Here is a 25064-nt window from a genome sequence, read left to right on the forward strand (position 1 = left end):
TCGGAGACAAGCAACAGACGGACTAGGCAATCACCATCTCATCATGCGTAGATTGCTGTTAACAGCCGGCCGCGGTGGTCTAGCGGTTCTGGCGCTGCAGTCCGGAACCGCGGGACTGCTACGGTCGCAGGTTCGAATCCTGCCTCGGGCATGGGTGTGTGTGATGTCCTTAGGTTAGTTAGGTTTAAGTAGTTCTAAGTTCTAGGGGACTTATGACCTAAGATGTTGAGTCCCATAGTGCTCAGAGCCATTTTTTTTTGCTGTTAACACCACAACACTAACGGCTGCCTATGGAGTGGTACCGTGACTTCGAAGCATGAACTGTTGATCAATGGTGTCGCACTATGTTCAGTGATAATTCGTTGTTCTACGCTATGCTGCATGACCATCGTCGTGCGTATAGCAGCGACCTGGAGAGAGGTCCCATTCTTCTAGTGTTTTGGAGAGGCACAGCGTTTCACTACTGGCGTTATGGTGTGGAAATCCGTCGGTTATGAGCTCAGGTGAATATGACTACAGGTCACTACTGACAGTGATCGAGGGCCCTAAAATCATGGCCTACTCGTTATGCGACAATATAAGGGTGCCATTTTTCAGCATGACAAAGCTCGTCCACACGTGTCATGTGGCTTCATGAACTGTCTTTGTGATGCTGAGGTTCTCCTGTGGGCAGCAAAATACACAGAGGTGCCCTCGACACAGCATGTGTGAGACCATCTCCGATGCCAAGTCCGTCCTATTATCAGTATCCAGGATATCAAGGACCAGTTACGCCTGAATCTTCTGTAATTAAAGAGGAGACGAAACATTGTGACAAGAAATTTTGTATGATACTTCCCAAAAAATAGCTACAATATTGCAGCGATATCCTGTACAACATATGTATAATGCCTTCCACTATGTAGCTAGAGCTCTCATTTCGTACACCACAGGGCTCTTTTCCACTGCCGTAAATACCAGAGATGGCTGTGTTAGGGACATGTTTATATGACTGTCCCATGGTCAATAGCACCCTTCAGGGAGAGTGTCGACACTTCGATTTCCTCTGATACCGTGGTGACCCTTCACCCATAACGTGGTTTACTGTTGCGGCTGCGTAGTTTGGAAATTAGACCTATAATCTTGTGCACCAAATAGTTTTGACAGCTATTGTTTACATTACTGTCATGAGCAGCAACGCTGACGCGAGTCGCCGGCCGAAGTGGACGTGCGGTTAAAGGCGCTGCAGTCTGGAACCGCAAGACCGCTACGGTCGCAGGTTCGAATCCTGCCTCGGGCATGGATGTTTGTGATGTCCTTAGGTTCGTTAGGTTTAACTAGTTCTAAGTTCTAGGGGACTAATGACCTCAGCAGTTGAGTCCCATAGTGCTCAGAGCCATTTGAGCTGACGCGAGTCTGTCAAAATCGCCAAGAGAGAGATGTCGAATTCGAAACGGACATACGATTACGTTGACCATACTTGCTCAGTTTCATCCTCTGCTTCGTCCCAAATGACCTAGTCATTGACGTCATTCCTACATGCTGCTCTGAAGCTACCGGTGCACCATTTGTCTACAACATTAATCTCTCAATTTTTGTACATTGTTCTTCACTCTGAGTTTCGATTCTTTCGGATTGTTCTTGCAATCTGCTACAATATCCAGAAAAATTACTTCACTGGGACTCTACAATTTATACTATAGATGCAACAGCTACGTTTCATATTTTTGTTTGGATAAATTTGACATAATAATGAACATAAGACATGCAATAGCTAATAACTTTACCTTATCATCTGTAGTATTGTAACTACCGGTTGATCAAAAAGTCAGTATAAATTTGAAAACTTAATAAAACACGGTGGTGGTGGTTGTTAGGATGTTTAAGGGGGACATAAAACACGGAATAATGTAGATAGAGAGGTAAAAATTGACACGCATGCTTCGAATGACAAGGGGTTTTATTAGAACCGAAAAAAATTGCTAGATGCGTGAAATATCTCTTGCGCGCGTCGTTTGGTGATGATCGTGTGCTCAGCCACCACTTCCGTCACGCTTGGGCTCCCAGGTCCCCAGACCTCAGTCCGTGCGATTATTGGCTTTGGGGTTACCTGAAGTCGCAAGTGCATCGTGATCGACCGAGATTTCTAGGGATGCTGAAAGACAGCATCCGACGCCAATGCCTCACCATAACTCCGGACATGCTTTACAGTGCTTTTCACAACATTATTCCTCGACTACAGCTATTGTTGAGGAATGACGGTGGACATATTGAGCATTTCCTGTAAAGAACATCATCTTCGCTTTGTCTTACTTTGTTATGCTAATTATTGCTATTCTGATCAGATGAAGCGCCATCTGTCGGACACTTTGTGAAGTTTTGTATTTTTTTGTTTCTAATAAAACCCCATGTCATTCCAAGCATGTGTGTCAATTTTTACCTCTCTATCTACATTATTCCGTGCTTTATTCAGTTTTCAAATTTATACTGACTCTTTGATGACCCGGTATCTCACGTGTTTAATACATAGCATAGTACAAAGCCGCTACGTAAGACACAGGATGAGCTGCGCTCTCAAATTTCTCGTTCGTGATGTGCTAACCGTTCATAATCAGACTGCTTACCTAACACCATTTGAGTAAGAGTTTTAGCGTCGCTAAGGTACCGATACACCACGTTCTTTACTGGTAACTATACTTATGTTGATAAGTAGTGTAATAAAGATTTTACTTGCTACTCATTGCAGAACAATCCTTCTTTTTCCATTCATGTAGTTCATGTATGAAGTGGTGTCTATCTCCAAATATGTAAGCTCCCTACTAGTGAATTATCACTTTTTATTAATTTTTGGCTAGCAAACTTTTTCAATTAGTGATAGAGTTTACATGAACTGATCGTATTTGCTTATAACAATTACGGGGTGCTCTACCAGTACGACTACTTTTAAAGTCACTAACTGCGAGTGTGTACTATTACTGACTAGGAAAATATTTGGTAACAACAGCTGAAATTTCACGCCCCTTTCAGAATTTAGTATCATATATCATTCATTATGATTCCTAACTTTTGCATGTACACTGTTGAAAATACGGTTCTACTTCTCATACACGTAAGTCTCTTACTAGATAATTCTTCCAGTTACGTGAAATGATCTGCGTGAGATACAGTGTGCGTAAGTCACTCGCGATGTTGTTACGTCTCCCTCGTATTAGTTAACCGTTCTAAATACAATTTAACATTTTAAAAGGACCATGTGCCTTGAGTCCATTGTGAAACTTCAGACTCGACGGAGTCCACGTTGTTAAACAACGGCGATTGGCCGTACTAACTACGCTGCAGTTCAAAATGAACCAACGGCGAAACAAAAGGTATGCCGGCCCTAACTGCGGTGAGCGATGCGCTTACAAACATCGCCACTGTACGAAGTAATGCGATAGTAAAACTTTGTACTGTTTGAGATGGTCTCTTGTGTTTCGAAGATACAAGACAATCACCATCCATCACGACAAAAGCAAACTTGGTAACGGCAAGGATCGCTTCCTTTTTGTGCCGTTTTAAGCTTCACCGTAAAATAGCTTTCCTCCTCGGCAAGGAGAAGACGTGCCCGCCCTTTGATATCCCGGCTGCCAAACTTTGGCTAACTCGATGGCCGCTTGGCATACCTGGCCGCCGCCACTCTGCGACGCCCAGGGACCGTTAAAAGGGAAGCGGCGAGGGGCGCTGAGCTGCCTCGCGGCGCAAGTGGCCAGCGCCACTTTAGTTTCGGGGCTCGCCGCCGTGGCAGCCCTCTCGCAAACCAGCTGTACTAAAATCTAACTGTCGTTGCCACAGTAGCCACCTGAAGCCCCATGTTACATTGCTCTGGGATGTGGAGCGAAGTCAAAGATGTAGTACACTTTATTTAATTTTAGTGCAATGCAGTGAAATCATTTTACATTGCTCTATACAACTGCTAATTGTAATTATAAACTAATCTGAAACATTATAGTCAGGAGTTTCTATGGAGATACTATTCAGTGGAGTAGAAGGAGATGCCCAACAGAAAGTTCTTCCAGTATCACAAATCCCACCACATTATCGATATGACACTTGATGTGCTCCGGTTGGTAGTTGTAATACAAGTGAATCTATCTATCTGACTGCTTTTTGCATTAATGTCAGCCACTTGAACACTTTGTAGAGGTTGCTTTGGTCCTAATGATATACTGATGCTTCACACTATATGGTGACAGAATACAAATTTTGGTAATTACAAACGACATTAATGAGTATACATACAGGGTGAAAAGTATTTAAACCGACAAACACTGGGAGGTTGTAGGGGACATCAAAACAAATATTTTTCCCTAATGTCGTTTTTTCCTATGAGGATTATTTAAACCAGTGGAGGTCATATTACACTCTTCAGTTGTTAGAGGGCGTGTTACAGTTGTTAGAGGACGTATTACACTCTTCAGCTATAGGTAACTGCTGTCCGCCAGTGTGGTAGTGCATTGTCTCTGTTTACTAATGGATCGATACACCTGGAGTGGGTACACTGATATGGTTGGTGAGTACTACGTAGTACACCACAACGGACGAGCTGTACAGCGGGTTTATCAACAACAATATTCTAATCGCCGTATCCCGCATCATACGACCTTTGCTGCTGTGTACCAACGTCTGCGTGAGACCGGATCTTTTAGCAGCTTACCTGCACAGGGACGCCGCAACTTGAGGAAGTTGCTGGAAGACGTCCCGCTCGCTACAAGATAACACATGTGGTTCCAACATGACGGGGCACCGGCACATTTCAGTCGTCGTGTGCGTCGATTCCTGGACCGACAGTTCCCAGAAACGTGGATTGGCAGAGGTGGTCCTGTGTCATGGCCTGCTCGATCCCTAGATATGTCCCGTCTACACTTTTTTGTGTGGGGAGAGATGTGCAACCTTCTTTAGGCAACTCCTGCTGCATCAGAAGAGTATCTGGTTGCCCGGATAGTAGCAGCAGCAGGAACAATTCAGGATACTCCTGGCGTTTTTGCCCGTGCCAGACAGAACATGATCCAACGGTTTAACCTTTGTTTGTCAATGGAGGCACTTTTGAAAATCTACTTTAATTGAGATTTGGGTTGTGTTAAAGTGTTGTCTCTTGGTCATAAAAATGGAAAAGTGTTTGTTGGTTTAATTAATTTGCCGCCAGATAAATCTTCCTCTACCGGTGTAAATACTCCTCATAGTAAAAAATGACATTAGGGAAAAATATTTCTTTTGATGTCCCCTACACCCTCCCAGAGTTTGTCGGTTTAAATACTTTTCACCCTGTATAGTAGCCTTTTCTCCATGGCTGTGCCCACGTATGCGTATGTATTGGACACCTCATCCTTCTCTTTTCTGTGCCCATTCCTTCCTCCCTCTGTCTGTCTACCTCATCCTGCAGCATCTGTATGTCTACTTCCTCCACCCCCTCCCCCCACTCGGTCTCTCTCTTCACCTCCTTCTCCCCCTCTCTCCATTTCCTCATTCCGTTGTTTCCGACAATATCCTCGTCTGATCATATCCTCCTCCCCATCTCTTTTTCCTCCTTTGCCTTCCCCTCTTCGTTTCTCATCTGATCACTATCCTTCTACCACCTTCTCTTGCATCTCCCCTTCTTCCGTTATCATTGTCAATTTCTCTTCTGCCTCTCTCCGTTCACCCCCTCCACTATCCATCTCGACCTTCCTCCACGCCTTGCTCATCATCACCTGTAGCTCCTGCAGTACAGTTCAATAAAGCAGGCCGATACTGCGCCTACAGGATGTCTGTTATCCAGAACAGGCTACATTTTAGGAGCTTAAAACTCATTTATTTGCCAATGACTCACAGGCCGCCAAGCAAAACAGGTCGATAAAGCAGGCCGATGCCACTCCAACCCAACACGCTTGTCGTACAGGGCAGCCTACATTTTGGGGTCCGGAAAACCGTTTCTTGACGCTGATATCTAAGCTGCAATGCAGAGCAAGTTGATTTGACAGGCCAGTATGGTTCCCACGCAACATGCCTTTCATACACGGCAGCCTATATGCTAACAGCTGGGAAGAACACGTTTTTTCCCGTATCTCAGCTCCTATTGGAGCTAGGAGGTTGTAAACCCCACATCGCTGATACTCGTGACGCAGCACCAGCTGAAATCGATCTAGAGGTTTGAGAGGAGATCCCGGCCATATATACATACACTCTACTTTATATGTATATAACAGGTAAAACATATTGTGGGGTAGTTGTCAAAATAACCAGTTTCTTGAACAACTCTCTGGAGAATGTTCTAGAATTAACACCAGATAATTACATCTGATGTTAAATCTGATAGAGAGCTTCTGTATTCTGAAAATGGTCTTCCTGTATGTAGAATTTCCGGGGAAGGCATTCTGTACGTCATTAGTGAGTGGTAATATGCTGAATAAACGTTTCTCCTTTTTAACTCAGCTGTAGCATTCATTATGCATACTGTAAATATAACCGAACTAAGCTGCGTCATTAATTCTAGGCAGCTGATTTTCCAGTTAACATTATGGTCTATCTGCAGTCTCAAAAACTTAACAGTTCATACTTCCTGTAATTAGTTGTTTGAGAAACTTATTAAAATAGCTTCTCGAGCTGTATGAAGCTGTGAACTTGGTATATGCTGAATCTTGTCATAACTCAGTGATAACCCATTTGCCTCGAACAGTCCATTCATGTTTTCGTTTATTTCAGTAGCTGCGTTTTCAGTAAGGGAACCGGCAGTGTTCTTTATTTCCATATTTGTATCCTCTGCAAAAAGGACAAGATTCACTTCTACTGAAACGGCAACAAGAAGATCGTTAATGTGTACCAGAAACAACAGAGAAAACAAAAATCGACCGTTTGGTAAATCAAATCCGATTTCTTGAACTTCTGAGTGTCTGTATGTGATTGATATTAACTAACACACATTGCCTTCTGTCATACATGTAAGATGGAACCCACGAACCTGCTGTGTCTACAAATTCACAATATTTTACTTTTGCGTTAGAATATCGTTGTATACAAATCAAAAACCTTAGCCAAATCACAAAGTATCCCCAACGGCAATAATTTCTAATTTATTGTTTCTGTTTCCAGTTCGTCTTGAATATACGAAAGCACTAGTAATGGAACATTCAATGTGTGTACACAAGCTACGGGAGAGAAATTTTTAGCATACGAATCCTGCTCACTTCTGCTTCTATACACTATGTAAACGGCCAAATAACGTTATGCATTAAGTATAAGCCACTGTTCAGCTTTTCACTACAGCTGACCATCATTATAACCTGTGAGTTCAAAAACCAGTTACTAACACCTTTTCTTTCAACGAACGATTTTCATCTCATTCAGTTCATTTCGAATGGACTACTTTCACTAAAGAGACGGTAGTATACTTATCTCTAAATAATAATTGCGAAACTACATATTTGTTACGTTCAGAATGCAAAAGGATATTAAATACTTCGTAATATGTAAATTACTTTCTCTATGGGTGTCTAAATTGTACGAATCATAGAATGAAATTATTCTAATGAAAGACGACGTTTGGCACTTGATCTAGCTGGCATACCTAGCAGAAACATCGAATTTCGAAGGCGTGTGTAGTATGGAAAATACAATCTCACAACACGTAATCAACTGAGGATGGCAGCGTGCTGCCGAAAAGCGTTCTGCTAGTCCATTACTAGAAAACAAAAAGTGAATGAAGGTGGAAGCCTTTCAAGTATTGTAGATATGTGTTCAACTCCTGGTACGTTAATGAATCTGTTAAATGACACTGATATTCCGTGTTTTGCGCATGTTATTTACCATTTCTGGATACAACTGCTTAAAACACATGTACATATACCCTTTTTTAAATTTATTATTTTTTAAATTTGTTATTTCTAGCTGTTTCAGGTCTTGAGACCCATTTTCCGATCTGTCAAAAATATAAACGCAAATGATATTTGGGGATCTAATCTGGAAGTTAAAAATCACTATGCTAAATAATTTTCCTCTCTAAAAAACGAAATGAAAAGTTAAGTACGATACGTAATAAATCACGGACTGGGAAAATACTTAAAAATATTCCGTAGAGAGGTCACAAAAGCATCTGTCATGATACCTGGTGAACAATTTCCAACTGAAAAACGTCGGCTTGCGCAAACACTTTGTCATTAAAAGTAAAAGAGTTAAGAGGAATCATGAACAAATCTTTAAAAAAATTAATTTCTCTTCAACAAAAATTTTTTATTAAATTTAGGATATGCTACGTTATGTTCTTTGTACAAAATATCTCAAGTGTATATTCCAAAACTACTTGTAGAGGGGCTCATTGAGGGTATCCCTTGAACGATTCAAAATGTTTCTCAATTGTGATGTAAAATGACAGCTTGTAAGCCTGCTTTAGCATACCTGACAGTGAAACTGGTAAAGTTTCTGTACGACAAATTACTTTGTGAATACGAATATTGTATGTCATGCAGTCTTCGTTTTCCTATCACAAGGCGTCCAAGAAATCCCTTTAATCTGTATACTTGATACGACTGTGAAAATAAATAGTTGGTTTGTTGATATCGTCGCTTTGAAGTTGACAAAAATCATTGTTTTCAGCATCGTATCGTTTCTTTCGTACTTGATTGCTTCAGTTGTGAAGGAATGGCTGATACGCGCAGACACAGTTACTAATTATATTGGGTCGATACATGGCCTGTATGTGTGAACGTACCAAGGTGCGTAGACATTGGGAGGAAAGACAGAAATAATATGTGCGTTTATAGAACGCTTAGGCAAATTCCCACCTAGTAAAATAACTCTAACTGAATAGGAGACTGTTGTTTTGTTTCAGGCGGAGTTCCAGAGAGTGCACGTAGCGGAAGTAAAGAAAAGAGTACGCCAGGACGTATGTGCAGCCATCGTTCGATTAGCTGAACAGCGTCCAATGAAATCATTTGCAAAACGGCAGTTTTACGTAAAGTAACGTGGTCCAGGGCCAGCCCGGTTAGCCGTGCGGTCTAAGGCATGGCTTTTTGGAGTGGGAAGGAGCCCCTGGCCCCCGGCACGAATCCGTCCGGCGGACTTGTGTCGAGGTCCGGTGAGAAGGCCAGTCTTTGGATGGTTTTTAGCGGTTTTCCATCTGCCTCGGTGAATGCGGGATGGTTCCCCTTATTCCTCCCCGGCTACACTGAACAAACAAGTTCTGCACGTACGCGTAGACCACCATTACTCTACCACACAAACGTAGGGGTTACACTCCTCCGGCGTGAGACGTTCCCTGGGGGGGGGGGCGGGGGGGTCCATCGGGGGCCGAACCGCGCAATAACCCTGACAGAGTGGTTCGGTGTGGGGTGGCGGAGGGGTGAAGTGGACTGCTGTAGTCGTCGTGGGGTTGGGGACCACTGCGGCTGCGGCGGGGACGGAGCCTCTCCGTCGTTTCTAAGTCCCCGGTTAACATACAACACAATACATACAACGTGATCCACAACACATGACCACATTAACAAAGATGACATCGAGCAGTATGCCGCCTTCTACCGTGCTTTGTTGGCACAATTTCCAAATAGCGTGTCCCGCTCAACAGCGTTATTTTCAGAAGAAAATGCGGTGTATCGTTCCCACAACAGGAGTGTGGTTTCCTCGTATAATATCATAATATCATCTGTTAGAACTATATTTTTTGACTTATTTGAAATGTTATCAATACCTCAGTTCAAAGACAAGGAGATCGTTGACGTAAGGGACCAGCTGGGTTGAGACCCTGCACATTTTGTTATTTAAGTATATGATTTCATTGTTAACGAATCTTTGGCGACCGGATTGAGGGTGGTTCGGCGTCATATTTCTCTCCAAGGAAACGGTCATCATGGACCTGCCCACCATCACGCCAGATACCGCATGTCGTGAATAACCAGGCCGCGTAAGGCACAACGTAGGTGCATGATTAATGAAAACTAAGAAATTTTCTAAGGAGGACCATAGCTCCGGTGTTGCATCGCAAAATATGAAGGAGAACATGGAGAACTATAGGTCTCTGCACAGGGCTCGCCGTTCACATCACAGATACTCTGGATACATAGCTCTGCATGCAAGTTATGGCTCTGAGCAGTATGGGACTTAACTTCTGAGGACATCAGTCCCCTAGAACTTAGAACTACTTAAACCTAACTAACCTAAGGACATCACAAACATCCATGCCCGTGGCAGGATTCGAACCTGCGACCGTAGCGGTCACGCGGTTCCAGACTGTAACGCCTAGAACTGCACGGCCACCCTGGCCGGCGCACATGCAAGGTACTGCAGTACACAAAGAACTATTGTGACCTAGGGCTATGGACGCAAATTCATTGCAGTCCTTGAACTCTAAACTCGCCAGATATCATCATAAATGGGGATTGCATTTGATACGTTACTGAAAGTTATGTACAGCTTTAACCTTAAATAGTATCTTACGGATTACGCGTTGGTCAGAGTAAGTTTATTAACAGAAGTAGTTTTCAACGCATTATGAGCATTGTTATCTCTGTTTCTGATACCACTCTTTCGTTCTGCAACTTTTGTATCAAAAAGTAAAGAGGCGTTATTTCAAAAGCTTCTCAGTCAGGCTTGTTCTTTAAGATATGCAATCAGAACGGCCAATGCGTCAATTTGTGGTAAAGGACGCTGGTCCAGAAACGATCGAGCCCAAAGTGTATAAAGCGAATATCGGTCAGATGCCTCTGTCAGTGGACTTCTTTTACTGCAAGCTCTTTGCTATCCGTTCTTTGGGAGGAGCTAGTATGGACCAAAGCAAGAAAACATTGTCTGTTAAACATAGGGATTAAAATCCCTATCTTAAGAGCTATGAGCACTTTTTCAGCAGTAGAGGTGCGTTTCACGGTAGCAAAGATGAATGAGTGCTCACAGCCGATAAGGTAGCACCTTAGAACTCATGTTTACTTGACAATTTTTTTGTGGTTTGTACCATACTGTCTTCTCACAAAATATGAAAAGTGAAGAGCTTACAGCAGAAGGGGTGACGTATCAGAAATATTTTCGCTTATTACTTACTAATCGACCTCTTCTGGACCACAGTCCCTTACACACAGCTGATGCATCTACTCTTTTTCATCATCCTTAGAAATTTGTGAAATTGTCACAGAATCGCCCTGTACTTTTGTCTGTAGATATGGGATTAAACCTATAAAGTGAGACGCTCTGTCTTAACATCTGATTTTCTCGTTTCTTTAATCAAGGTTCAACATGTGCAGCTTGGAATTCTTTCTGTTTCCTGCAGTATCAGTTAGCTAAACAGCATGGGAATAGCCATTTGCAACAGTGGCCGCAACGCCGGATAAGCTTACTTGACAATGAGGTCACATAACCTGAATAATTTTATTGAGAGTGACAACTGCCGCGGAAGCCTACGCTTCCATGTGGAATGTACCAGGTGATCAAAAAGTCAGAATAAATTTGAAAACTGAATAAATCACGGAATAATGTAGATAGAGATGTAAAAGTTGACACACATGCTTGAAATGACATGGGGTTTTATTAGAACCGAAAAAATACAAACGTTCAAAAAATGTCCGACAGATGGCGCTTCATCTGATCAGAATAGCAATAATTAGCATAACAAAGTAAGACAAAGCAAAGATGATGTTCTTTGCAGGAAATGCTCAATGTGTCCACCATCATTCGTCGACAGTAGCTGTAGTCGAGGAATAATGTTGTGAACAGCACTGTAAAGCATGTCTGGAGTTATGGTGAGGCATTGGCGTCGGATGTTGTCTTTCAGCATCCTTAGAGGTGTCGGTCGATCACGATACACTTGCGACTTCAGGTAACCCCAAAACCAATAATCGCACGGACTGAGGTCTGGGGACCTGGGCAGCCAAGCATGACGAATGTGGCGGCTGAGCACACGATCATCACCAAACGACGCGCGCAAGAGATCTTTCACGGGTCTAGCAATATGGGGTGGAGCGCCATCCTGCCTAAACATCGTACGTTCCAGCAGGTGTTTATAGCCAGGCTGGGGATGATGCGATTCTGTAACATATTGGCGTACCTCTCACCCGTCACGGTAGCAGTTACTGATGTTTGGCTGTCCAGCGCCATCTGTCGGATATGATGTGAACTTTTTTTATTATTCTAATAAAACCCCATGTCATTCCAAGCATGTGTGCCAATTTTTACCTCTCTATCTACATTATTCTGTGGTTTATGAAGTTTTCAAATTTATACTGACTTTTTGATCACCCTGTATATATGTGGCGGCTAACAGGCAAATATTACGTAAATGTGATAGGGAAATAATGATAATTAATTTAGAAAGATCCGCTTCAGTTGTACTAATATCTGTTCAAACCACGACCGGTTTCGGGATCTTAAAACCCCATATTCAGATGTGTGAAGTTATTGTATTTGGTAAAACAGTGATACAGTTGTGGTAGGCGTTCCTACTATGCGGCTGCCCGGTGGCGGACCGTTTCCTCCAAGGTGCAACGACATGAGCTTTGGAGCGCTGACCGACCAGACTGCATACTATATGTTAGCAAATACAATAAATTCAGACACCTGAAGATGAGATCTGGTAAGCCTGCAACAAGTTGTGGTTGGAATAAAATCTGTACAAATGAAGCGGATCTCTCCAAAATTATCAAGCCTCTCAGTTGCGGACGTCCTAGGTACCAAATCTTGTGCAGTAGAGAAATAATTCATTCTTATTCTTCTCTTTCGCCTCTGCAGCCAAATTTCTTAATTACGACATTTTAGCAAGTACATGGAAGCGAATTTCAGCCCCAGACGGCATACAAGGTGAAAAGTATTTAAACCGACAAACTCTGGGAGCTTGCAGGGGACATCAAAACAAATATTTTTCCCTAATGTCATTTTTTCCTATGAGGTTTATTTAAACCGATGGAGGGCGTATTACGCTCTTCAGTTGTTAGACGCCGTATTACGATCTTCAGTTGTTAGAGGGCGTATTACGCTCTTCAGTTGTAGGCAACTGCTGTCCACCAGTGTAGTAGTGCACTGTCTCTGTTTACTAATGGAGCGATACACCTGGAGTGAGTACACTGATATGGTTGGTGCGTACTGCGTAGCGCACCACAACGGAAGAGCTGCACAGCGGGTTTATCAACAACAATATCCTAATCGCCGTATCCCGGATCATACGACCTTTGCTGCTGTGTACCAACGTCTGCTTCAGACCGGGTCATTTAGCAGATTACCTAGACAGGGACTGTTGTGTCACCGCCAGACACCACACTTGCCAGGTGGCAGCCTTTAAATAGCGGTCCGTTAGTGTACGTCGGACCCGCGTGTCACCACTGTCAGTGATTGCAGACCGGGCGCCGCCACATGGCAGATTTAGTGTAGAGAGACTCCCTAGCACTCGCCCCAGTTGTACAGCCGACTTTGCTAGCGATGGTTAACTGACTACATACGCTTTCATTTGCAGAGACGACAGTTTAGCACAGCCTTCAGCTACGTCATTTGCTACGACCTAGCAAGGCGCCATATTGAGTTACTACGAATGTATTCTGAACAGATAATATTGTGAATCATGTACCGTCAAGAGGGACGTTCATCATTAATGGATTAAAGTTAAGTATCAAACAAATTACTCCCGCTTTCTGAATTCTAATTCCTTGTCATGTTCCAGACCTCACGTCGGTATAGTCCTTACTCCTCACGCCAGCATGCGTGAGCTAAAACGCGTGGATTTCGGCCTCCATTCGTACACGGTGCTGGCTCTTTAGCCAACACAACAGGGACACTGTCGCACGGTAAGAACGCTGCAATTTGACGAAGCTGTCTTGCAGCATGTGGAGCGGGACCTTTCAATAAGTACTCGTGCAATTGTACGTAACATGGGGACGAATCAGACGAGTGTAAGAACAGTCCTTCGAGAGCCATTGTTAAGTCCATTTCACTTACAGTGTGTCCACAACCTGGAACCAGTTGATTATCCACCCAGAGGACAATTCCTCTACCGGTTTAAATACTCCTTATACGAAAAAATGACATCAGGGAAAAATACTTGTTTTGATGTCCTCTACAACCTCCCAGAGTTTGTCGATCTAACTACTTTTCACTCTGTATAGTGTGAGCAACAGGCTGGCAGCAGGGAACAGCAGCGGTGTGGTGTACAGACCCCTGTGTGCTGATGTTGCTGTCGGGCGGTGCGGCCGACGCCGAAGCGGCAGCTGACGATGTCGAGCAGGCTCTGCCGCGAGACGGACTTGAGGCCGCGCACGCTCTCCGTGCTGCTCTTGTTGCCTCCGCCGCCGCCGCCGCCGTAAGGCACAGGGCTGGACGAGTTGAGGCGCGTGCCAGAGGCGCTCAGCCGCTCGCCGATGCGCCCCGACGACGTGATGATACCTGCCGGCCGAAACGTTGCATTGTCAGCACAGCAGCAACAGGTCCACAGCAAATACGTACATCTACAGCTACGGAATGAGATTTTCACTCTGCAGCGGAGTATGCGCAGATATGAAACTTCCTGGCAGATTAAAACTGCGTGCCGGACCGAGACTCGAACTCGGGACCTTTGTCTTTCGCGGGAAAGTGCGAAAGGCAAGTTCGAGTCTCGGTCCGGCGCTTAGTTTTAATCTGACAGGAAGTTTCATCTACAGCTACAGTAAGTACGTGGCAGAGAATGATTCTTATTGCAGGAAGTAGTAATGTCTCATTATCAAAAGGGCATACAATGCGAATATTAATCAAAGACGTCCGACCCCGTTAGCTGAGTGGTCAGCGTGGTGGAATGCCACGCCGAGGGGCCTGGGTTCGAATCCAGGCTGGGGCAGTTGTTGTGTTGTCCTCATCATCATTTCATCCCCATATCCGACGCGCAAGTCACCCAATATGGCGTCGAATGCAATAAATACATCTACATCTACATCTACATCTACATCTACTTCCATACTCCGAAAGCCACCTGACGGTGTGTGGCGGAGGGTACTTAGAGTACCTCTATCGGTTCTCCCTTCTATTCCAGTCTCGAATTGTTCGTGGAAAGAAGGATTGTCGGTATGTCTCTGTGTGCGCTCTAATCTCTCTGATTTTATCCTCATGGTCTCTTCGCGAGATATTCGTAGGAGTGGGCAATATACTGCTTGACTCTTCGGTGACGGTATGTTCTCGAAACTGAGCTACTGAGCGTCTCTCCTGCAGAGTCTTCCACTGGAGTTTATCTATCAACTCCGTAAGGCTTTCGCGATTACTAAATGATCCTGTAACGAAGAGCGCTGCTCTCCGTTGGATCTTCTCTATCTCTTCTATCAACCCCACCTGGTACGCATCCCACACTGCTGAGCAGTATTCAAGCAGTGGGCGAACAAGCGTACTCTAACCTACTTCCTTCGTTTTCGGATTGCATTTCCTTAGGATTCTTACAATGAATCTCAATCTGGCATCTGCTTTACCGACGATCACCTTTATATGATCATTCCATTTTAAATCACTCCTAATGCGTACTCCCAGATAATTTATGGCATTAACTGCTTCCAGTTGCTGACCTGCTGTATTGTAACTAAATGATAAGGGATCTTTCTTTCTCTGTATTCGCAGCACATTACATTCAATTGCCATTCCCTGCACCATGCGTTAATTCGCTGCAGATCCTCCTGCATTTCGGTACAATTTTCCATTGTTACAACCTCTGGATATACCACAGCATCATCCGCAAAAAGCCTCAATGAACTTATGATGTCATCCACAAGGTCATTTATGTATATTGTGAATAGCAACGGTCCTACGACACTCCCGTGCGGCACACCTGAAATCACTCTTACTTCGGAAGACTTCTCTCCATTGAGAATGACATGCTGCGTTCTGCTATCTAGGAACTCTTCAATCCAATCACACAATTGGTTTGATAGTCCATATGCTCTTACTTCGTTCATTAAACGAGTGTGGGGAACTGTATCGAACGCCTTGCGGAAGTCAAGAAACACGGCATCTACCAGGGAACCCGTGTCTACGGCCCTCTGAGTCTCGTGGACGAATAGCGCGAGCTGGGTTTCACACGACCGTCTTTTTCGAAACCCATGCTGGTTCCTACAGAGTAGATTTCTAGTCTCCAGAAAAGTCATTATACTCGAACGTAATACCTGCTCCAAATTGTACAACTGATCGACGTTAGAGATATAGGTCAATAGTTCTGCACATCTGTTCGACGTCCCTTCTTGAAAACTCAACTTGCCCTCGGCGGCCAAACTTCCCCGAATGGGGGACTTCCGGTTCGAGTATAATGGATTTCCTCGAGGCAGAGAAGTTGCTGTCCGTGCATCAGCACGGCTTTAGAAAGCATCGCTCCTGTGAAACGCAGCTCGCCCTTTTTTCACATGATATCTTGCGAACCATGGACGAAAGGTATCAGAGGGAGGCCATATTCCTTGACTTCCGGAAAGCGTTTGACTTGGTGCCCCATTGCAGACTCGCAACTAAGGTACGACCATATGGGATTGGTTCCCAAATATGTGAGTGGCTCGAAGAATTCTTAAGTAATAGAACCCAGTACGTTGTCTTCGATGGTGAGTGTTCATCGGAAGTGAGGGTATTATCTGGAGTGCCGCAGGGAAGTGTGGTAGGTCCGCTGTTGCTTTCTATCTACATAAATGATCTTTTGGATAGGGTGGATAGCAATGTGCGGCTGTTTGCTGATGATGCTGTGGTGTACGGGAAGGTATCGTTGTTGAGTGACTGTAGGAGGATACAAGATGACTTGGACAGGATTTGTGATTGGTGTTAAGAATGGCAGCTAACTCTAAATATAGATAAATGTAAATTAATGCAGATGAATAGGAAAAAGAATTCCGTAATGTTTGAATACCCCATTAGAAGTGTAGCGCTCGAGGCAGTCACGTCGATTAAATATTTGGGCGTAACATTGCAGAGCGATATGAAGTGGGACAAGCATGTAATGGCAGTTGTGGGGAAGGCGGATAGTCGTCTTCGGTTCACTGGGAGAATTTTGGGGAGATGTGGTTCATCTGTAAAGGAGACCGCTTATATAACACTAATACGACCTATACTTGAGTACTGCTCGAGCGTTTGGGATCCCTATCAGGTAGGATTGAGGGAGGACATAGAAGAAATTCAGAGGCGGGCTGCTAGATTTGTTACTGGTAGGTTTTATCATGACGTGAGTGTTACGGAAATGCTTCAGGAACTTGGGTGTGAGTCTCTGGAGGAAAGGAGGCGTTCTTTTTGTGAATCGCTACTGAGGAAATTTAGAGAACCAGCATTTGAGGCTGATTGCAGTACAATTTTACTGCCGCCAACTTATATTTCGCGGAAAGACCACAAAGATAAGATAAGAGAGATTAGGGCTCGTACAGAAGCATATAGGCAGTCATGTTTCGCTCGTTCTGTTTGGGAGTGGAACAAGGAGAGAAGATGCTAATTGTGGTACGAGGTACCCTCCGCCACGCACCGTATGGTAGATTTCGGAGTATGTATGTAGATGTAGACGTAGATAATGCCGTACGTTCATTTCCATTAATAAAGGAGACAAACTGCAGGGGCTGGAAATTGAGGTAAAATGGTCCTATGAACGTGTATCTGGAAATGGACGGTGTGGGTACAACGACGCCATATCGTCCCGGAACAGAAAATCATTCCCGTAGAGGGAAATTCACTGCTGAGGATCCTTACACTCGGTGCATGTGATAGAGGTAGTAGCCGTTGTGATGAAAATATATGTAATTTTACTTTGGCTTACATCACGTTGGCGATGCACTTGCCTAGAGCTGGTACAACGATTCACATCAGTATCTTCAAGAAACTGGGACTTAAGATCTTGTGCATACACAATCCGCCGCCTCCCTGCACGCTCGTCTGTCTGAAAGGATCCATGACCACACAAATACCAAGCAAGGGCCTGAAATGTAGTGTGATGTGGTTGGTGCCTATGAGGTACTACTTGTTTTGGTGTAGCCGTTACTGCCTCTCAACAGTTCCATCTGCTTGGCCTCATACAAGCTCCATCTAGGCTTGTTCCCGACAAGAATACCGGATCTTTCTGCTGCTAACAGTACGCTGCGTGAGTCACAGAGCCTGCAAGTCACAGGGAACACACGACACGTGGGCAGAGGAACTTTCATTCGTCAGCGCCGTCTACCGTGACAACGATGCATTTCCGGACATATATTCACGGGACCTTCTTCCCTCCATTTCCAGTCAGGAACCCTTCGCTGCCGTTTGTTGCTTTTATTACCGTTTGCCCTGTGTCGACAGCATAATACCAGTTTCAACTTGAGCAACATTTATACAGGGTGGTCCACTGATCGTGACCGGGCCAAGTATCTCACGAAATAAGCGTCAAACGAAAAAAATACAAAGGACGAAACTTGTCTAGCTTGAAGGGGGAAACCAGATAGCGCTAAGGTTGCCCCGCTAGATGGCGCTGCCATGGGTCAAACGGATATCAATTGCATTATCTTAAACAGGAACCCACATTTTTTATTACATATTCGTGTAGTACGTAAAGAAATATGAATGTTTTAGCTGGACCACTTTTTCGCTTTGTGACAGATGGCGCTGTAATAGTCAGAAACATATGGCTCACAATTTTAGAGAAACAGATGGTAACAAAAAAATGGTTCAGATGGTTCTGAGCACAATGGGACTCAACATCTGAGGTTATCAGTCCCCTAGACTTAGAACTGCTTAAACCTAACTAACCTAAGGACATCACACACATCCATGCCCGAGGCAGGATTCGAACCTGCGACCGTAGCAGTCGCACGGTTCCGGACTGCGCCCCTAGAACCGCGAGACCACCGCGGCCGGCAGATGGTAACAGGTAGGTTTTCTAAATTAAAATACAGAACGTAGGTACGTTTGAAAATTTTATTTCTGTTGTTCCAATGTGATACATGTACCTTTGCGAAATTATCTCTTCTGCGAACGCATGCTGTCACAGCATGATTACCTGTAAATACCACATTACTGCAAAAATTTGCTCAAAATAATGTCCGTCAACCTCAATGCATTTGGCAATATGTGTAACGACATTCCTCTCAACAGCGAGTAGTTGGCCTTCCGTAATGTTCGCACAAGCACTGTCAATGCGCTGACGCATGTTGTCAGGCGTTGTCGGTGGATCACGATAACAAATATCCTTCAGTTTTCCCCACACAAAAAAATCCAGGGTCGTCAGATCCGGTGAACGTGCGGATCATGGTATGGTGCTTCGACGACCAATCAAAAAATGGCTCTAAGCACTATGGGACTTAACTTCTGAGGTCATCAGTCCCCTAGAACTTAGAACTACTTAAACCCAACTAACCTAAGGACATCACACACATCCATGGCCGAGGCAGAATTCGATCCTGCGACCGTAGTGACGACCAAGCCAACTGTCACGAAATATGCTATTTAATATCGCTTCAACCGCACGCGGGCTATGTGCCGGACATCCATCATCGCCATTCTATCATGCAGTGAAACATCTTCTAGTAACATGGGTAAAACATTAAGTAGGAAATCAGCATGCATTGCACCATTTAGATCACCATCTATAAAATGGGGGCCAATTATCCTTCGCCCCATAATGCCGCAGCATACATTAACTAACCAAGGTCGCTGATGTTCCACTTGTCGCAGTCATCCTAGATTTTCCGTTGCCCAATAGTGCATATTATTCCGGTTTACGTAACCGCTGTTGGTGAATGACGCTTCGTCGCTAAATAGAACGCGTGCAAAAAAATCTGTCATCGTCCCATAATTTCTCTTGTGCCCAGTGGCAGAACTGTACACGACGTTCAACGTCGTCACAATGCAATTCCTGGTGCATAGAAATATGCTACGGGTGCAATCGATGTTGATGTAGCATTCTCGACACCGACGTTTTTGAGATTTCCGATTCTCGCGCAATTTGTCTGCTACTGATGTACGGATTAGCCGCGACAGCAGCTAAACACCTACTTGGGCGTCATCATTTGTTGCAGGTCGTGGTTGACGTTTCACATGTGGCTGAACACTTTCTGTTTCCTTAAATAACGTAACTATCCGGCGAACTGTCCGTACACTTGGATGATGTCGTCCAGAATACCGAGCAGCATACATAGCACACGCCAGTTGGGCATTTTGATCACAATAGCCATACATCAACACGATATCGATCTTTTCTGCAATTGGTGAACGGTCCATTTCAATACGGGTAATGTATCACGAAGAAAATACCGACCGCAGTAGCGGAATTTTACGTGATACCACGTACTTATACGTTTGTGACTATTACAGCGCCATCTAACACAAAGCGAAAAAAGTGGTCCAACTAAAAAATTCTTATTTCTTTACGTATTACACGAATATGTAATAAAAAATTGGGGTTCCTATTAAAAAAACGCATTTGATATCCGTTTGACCTATGGCAGTGCCATCTAACCGGCCAACCATAGCGCCATCTAGTTTCTCGCTTCAAGCTAGACGAGTTTCGTTCTTTGTAGTTTTTTTGTTTGATGGTTATTTCGTGAGATATATGGCCCGGTCACTATCAATGGACCACCCTGTATTTAACTAAAACTGTAAAGTGTAAACTTCCACTGTCGGAAGTATAAAGATTATTTTGTCATTACGGGCTATTAAGCTCTCTGGTCCAAAAATTTGCCACCCGAGTGCTCTAGCATAGATGAATCGTTAGCCTCTACAGATGGCGCAGAGACAGAGTCAATTGCTCAATAGCAAGCCCACTGCTTCCACATGAGAATAAGGCAGTAGCGGTCAGTGAGACGTTTATGTTTCAAGCTTTAACATTATACGTAAACCTGGGTAAATGTAAGGACGTGACAGAGTGGTTATTTGGATGACTTGGGGGAAGGGACCAAACAGCGTAACAGAGTGGCAAAGAGGGACAATCGTATTTGGCCGTGCCCATGGCTATATGGTGTTTGAAGTTGCTGGTTTTTTTGGTGTTCACTACCGTTATATAGAGAATACCGTTATATAGAGAATATAGCGTCGGGAACGACACCTGGAGCCGGTCACGTCGCAAGAGACCATTGCTCGCACACGCACATAAAGACAACTATACCGAAGAATATGTGACTAATTTTCTGAAAACGACCCCACTCTATTACTTCTCGTTTCGCCTGAAACATCATCTCACTAGAATCGCGTAGAATATCCGTGGGGAACGTTGGAACAGCGGGTATAACGCCTACACCAGCTTCCCCGCAGTTTGATGCAACTGCGCGATCAAATTCTCGGCGAGTGGCTTAATCTGGATTCGACGTACCTGCACAACGTTGTGGACTCACTTCCTAATCGAATCCAGGCGGTTATCAAGTTCAGGGGCAGAATTATACGGTCTCAAAATGTTGCCTGTAATGATTTCTCTAGAGGCTACTAATTTTTTGTCCGGTGAGCTTATGCCGTAATCGAATGAATTACTTGGTGCCATAGGACATTTAGATTCCTTTGGCAAAGAGTGCTTCCGGCTGTACGAGTGTCCAGCACTGCCTCAGTAATAACTTTTTCATTTTGGGACTCTAACAGTAAGGAAAATTAGAGTTTGACGTCCCGTCGAACCGAGGTCGTTAGAGACTGTGCACAAGCACGACTCAGCCGAGAATGAGTAAGGAGGTCCGCCGCAACGGTTCAAGGGAAACGATTTAGGAAAATTGCGGGAAACATAAAACTGAATGGTCAGACAGGGATTTTAGCCACCGCGTCGTCCTCCTGTACGCTCGGTTTTAGCGGGCAGGGTCAACAGAAGAATTAGAGGAGATCCAAATGAGAGACATTCGTTTCTAGAGGGATGGCTTAACAAACGCAAGAGTAACACGGAAACGTTCATAAAGTGACACCTAAAGGACGGTGTGCGTCATTCGGAAGTTTTACTTTTGAAATTTTGACATCGCACTTGCAAGAAGGGTCAATCATATATCGCATACAGAATTTTGGGGATATAAGTGCAGATAGTTCTGTTGGTGTCAGTATTTACTTAATTTATAGACCAATAATTATAATTATTACATGTTGCATCTTTTAGGTTTCAAGTACGCATGGCACAATAGAGCGATTAATGTAACTATTCCCTGCGTTGCAGGTCAGGTATTGAAGTGCCGACGCATGGACGCAAAACAGATACTCTGTACTGAGGGATGTAGCCCATTTCACGGCGCAGTTACGACCGCGTAGAAAACATCAGGTAGTAAATTATGGTCCCTGTGGGGTAGCCGCGCGGTCTTTGGCACCTAGTCAAGGTTCGTGCGGCTCCCCCCGACGGAGGCTGGAGTCCTCCCTCGGGCATAGGTGTATGTTTTGTCATTAGCGTAAGTTAGTTTAAGCTAGATTAAGTAGTGTGTAGTCTTAGGGACCGATGACCCCAACAATTTGGTCCCACAGAACTTACCATTAAAATGAAAATAAGAAGAAAAGATAAAAGTAAATTATGATAGGTGTTCACGGGAAGATTGGTGGTCGCAGACAAAAAAACATCAGAAACATTGAAGAGCTCACTTATTAAGGTACCAATGATAAAAGTATCTGTACCCTAAGACGATGTATATTTCGCGACATTTCCCATTAAATCATACGAATTCGTACTGATAGCCGTTCCTCTTGTACGCCAAGTGGATCAGGACAGGAAGAAGTATAGTGGAATACAAAGTACCTGCCCGCCATATAACTTTAGACTGCTTGTTTGGCATAGATATACACTATGTGGTCAAAAGTATCCGGACACCCCCCAAAAACATACGTTTCTCATATTAGGTGCATTGTGCTGTCACCTACTGCCAGATACTCCATATCAGCGAACTCAGTACTCGTTAGACTTCGTGAGAGAGCAGAATGGTACGCTCCGCGGCTCTCACGGACTTCTAACGTGGTCAGGTGATCGGGTGTCACTTGTGTCAAACATCTGTACGCGAGGTTTCCACGCTCCTAAACATCCCTAGGTCCACTATTTCCGGTATGATAGTGAAGTGGAAACGTGAAGGGACACGCACAGCACAAAAGCATACAAGCCGACCTCGCCTGTTGACTGACAGAGACCGCCGACAGTTGAAGACGGTCATAGAGTTTAATAGGCAGACATCCATACAGACCACCACCAGGGATTCCAGACTGCACCAGGATCTATTGCAAGTACTATGACAGTTACGCGGGAGGTGAGAAAACTTGGATTTCATGGTCGAGCGGCTGCTCATAAGCCACGCATCGCGCCCGTTAATGCCAAACGACGCCTCGCTTGGTGTAGGGGGCATAAACATTGGGCGAGTGAGCAGTGGAAAAATGTTGTTTGGAGTGAAGAATCACGGTACACAGTGTGGCGATCCGATGTCATGGTGTGGGTATGGCGAATGCCCGGTGAACGTCATCTGCCAGCGTGTGTAGTGCCAACAGTAAAATTGGGAGGCGGTAGTGTTATGGTGTGGTCGTGTTTTCATGGAGGGGCTTCCACCTCTTGTTGTTTTGCGTGGAACTATCACAGCACAGTACTACATTGACGTTTTAAGCACATTCTTGCTTCCCACTGTTGAAGAGCAATACGGGGTGGCGATTGCATCTTTCAAGGCGATCGATCACCTGTTCATAAGCACGGCCGGTTGCTGAGTGGTTACACGACAATTGCATCAATGTAATGGACTGGCCTGCACGGAGTCCTGACGTGAATCCTATAGAACACCTCTGGGATGTTTTGGAACGCCGACTTCATGCTATGCCTCATCGACCGACATCGATACCTCTCCTCAGTGCAGCACTCCGTGGAGAACGGGCTGCCATTCTTCAAGAAACCTTCCAGCACCTGATTGAACGTATGCCTGCGAGAGTGGAAGCTGACATCAGGCTAAGGGAGGATCAACAGCATAATGAATTCCAGCATTACCGATGGAGGGCGTGACAAACTTATAAGTTATTTTCAGCTACGTGTCCTGATACTTCTGATCACATAGTGTAGAAGTAGATGTGTGTACTAACTTTATTGGTACGGATTACACGCTTTCATGTCGTGTCTATAAATATGAAATGTTTACACATTTTGTGAAGAAAACAATACCTAGTATTTGCCTCATATTGCGATGTTTGCCCTTCAGTAAACCAACGGGCTTAACTGTATTTTGTCCAGAAAATGCTGCCTAGACGACATTAGATCAGATCAGCTATCTCGGTTGTTTCCTGCAGCTCCAACTATTGACCTAAGCCAAAACAGGGATAGGACTGCTGTATTCAAATGGCTCGACACAAATGTCATAACTTTGCAGCGCTGCCTTATTAGACAATAAAGTTTCATTTTCTGTTTCATGACGCAAGAAGATGCTTATTAAATGACCTTTATTACATTTAAGGAATTATCTATCCCACTTATTTTTTAGCTATTACGGTGCGATTCAAGCGGATTCCTTTCAGAAGGCAGCTACAATAAATTTTAAAGTCTTAAGTGTGGTGACGTTGGTTTCAGTGGAGGTCTTGCAGCTTCTTGCAGTTCTTAGTTACTCTCCCATTCAACTATCTTGTTTCGTAATAATACCAAACAGAGGCTAAAATATGCAGGAATAGCTTATACGATAATCTGATAAGCGACCTCTTTCTTGGATTAGTTATCTGTTCATGGTCGGAGAAGTTCTTCGTTGACTGTGGATGAATGTTGACTGAAAGTAAAACATCGAACTAAGTTTTGCTTAATTTTGCAGACAAAAACGCTTGGATTGGTTTGATTCCGAAAGACTACCTACTTCCTCCCGCGAACTGTGGATAATGATTATTGTCAATGAGGATACACTGATACGTTCATGTCGAATCAAAATATTCTTTACTTGAATTCTTGTTAGATAATGGTCAGTTTCGATTTAGGAGAAATAATGGTGCGGAGGCGAAGTTTTCCAAGACATTTTCGTAGAATCTGTAAACCTACAAAACTTGTTCTACATTACAAACAGTGATTCTATTAACCCTCTGCCAGGCACTTAATTGTAAATTGCAGAGTATCATACAGATATAGATGTTATATGTTTGATATACTTAGGAAAGTTGGCATACACTGTTGGGAAAGGCGGGAAATGTGGAATATACACTATCCGTTTCGCTGTGGCTTCGCCTGCATGTGAGTTCAACGTATGTATTGAGCAGACCTCCTCCTCCCCACCTCTGCG

General features: G+C 44.1%; 1 protein-coding gene across 1 annotated transcript in view; it reads right to left on the minus strand.

The window, feature by feature from the left end:
- The window catches only part of LOC124596227 (cyclic nucleotide-gated cation channel alpha-3), a 1106485-nt gene that overhangs the window by 666159 nt on the left and 415262 nt on the right, over nt 1-25064 (minus strand). Inside the window, 1 exon segment of the mRNA XM_047135285.1 lies at nt 14111-14337. Coding sequence (XP_046991241.1) covers nt 14111-14337 — 227 coding nt within the window.

The sequence above is a fragment of the Schistocerca americana genome, chromosome 2, assembly GCF_021461395.2.
Source record: "Schistocerca americana isolate TAMUIC-IGC-003095 chromosome 2, iqSchAmer2.1, whole genome shotgun sequence".
NCBI lineage: Eukaryota > Metazoa > Arthropoda > Insecta > Orthoptera > Acrididae > Schistocerca > Schistocerca americana.